At 55.6% G+C, this 1,128-nt stretch overlaps 1 protein-coding gene across 1 annotated transcript; it reads left to right on the top strand.

The window, feature by feature from the left end:
- Window positions 1–8: 8 nt before the first annotated feature.
- On the top strand, window positions 9–599 carry LOC104275167 (hepatocyte nuclear factor 3-beta-like; the record flags this gene model as incomplete). Its single annotated transcript, XM_009871042.1, has 1 exon — window positions 9–599. A coding segment is annotated over one exon (591 nt), but the record flags the coding sequence as incomplete, so codon positions are not given.
- Between the last annotated feature and the right edge of the window lie 529 nt (window positions 600–1,128).

Raw genomic sequence — 1,128 nt, 5'->3', positions numbered from 1 at the left:
GCTTCAAGTGCGAGAAGCAGCTGGCTACCAAGGACAGTGGCGGGGCAGGCAGCGGGGCGGGCAGCGGAGGGGGTAAGAAGGGGCCCGGGCAGCCCCCAAGCCAACCCCTGGGGGAAGGCAGCTCGTCGGGGGGTTCTGAGGGCTCGGCCGGCACTGAGTCCCCGGCCAGCACCTCACCATGCCAGGACCACAAGCGTGCCCTGGCTGACTTGAAGGGTGCACCGGGGTTGAGCCCTGGGGAACCATCAGCGTCACCGGCCCAGCATCTCCTGGCCCCAGCACACGCCGGCCTGCACCACGACACCCACCTCAAGCCCGAGCACCACTACGCCTTCAACCACCCATTCTCCATCAACAACCTGATGTCCTCCTCCGAGCAGCAGCACCACCACCCTCACCACCACCACCACCACCACCACAAAATGGACCTGAAGGCCTACGAGCAGGTGATGCACTACTCGGGCTACACCTCGCCCATGCCTGGTAGCCTGGCCATGGGGCCCGTAACGAACAAAAATGGCTTAGAGTCCTCCCCTTTAGCCGGAGAGACTTCTTACTACCAAGGTGTGTATTCCCGGCCCATAATGAACTCCTCCTAAAAAGGGAGTGAGGGGAAAACCTCCCCTGGCAAGGGGGTGAAAGCCCCTCCCGTACTCCCACACAGCCCCTTGAGCAGAGCGATGGACTATGAACGCTGTCGAGCACGGTACATATGCATATATATATATATCTTTTTTTTTTTTTTCCATTGGCTCCAGATGCTTGCATCCATTGGGGAAACAGCAGCCGTGTGTCTTGCAAGACGTGTTGGTCATTTCCCCCCCTCTTCTTCCAGCCCAAAGGAGGCGAGGGAGGGCCTGTGATTCCCTTGGTTTGCCTTGTGGGGTGGATGGGTGGGTTAGGAGTGAGGGGGGTGGTTTCTGTCGGGCTTATTTTATTTTATTTTATTTTTCGTTGTTGTCGTCACAAGGAGGTATAAATATATCTATTTTTTTGTGTGAAAGTGATGGGGGGGGGAAAAAAAGAAACATCAAACAAACACAAGTGAAACGAAACCCTCCTTCATTGTGAAACCCATGCTAGTTTTGAATCCGAGGACCAAAAGTCTTGTAACGTTGTAAAAAGGGG

This window comes from Apaloderma vittatum, unplaced genomic scaffold (assembly GCF_000703405.1).
Source record: "Apaloderma vittatum isolate BGI_N311 unplaced genomic scaffold, ASM70340v1 scaffold29486, whole genome shotgun sequence".
Taxonomy (NCBI): domain Eukaryota; kingdom Metazoa; phylum Chordata; class Aves; order Trogoniformes; family Trogonidae; genus Apaloderma; species Apaloderma vittatum.
Note: the sequence above shows the minus strand (reverse complement) of the source record. Positions and strands in the feature narration are given on the sequence as shown.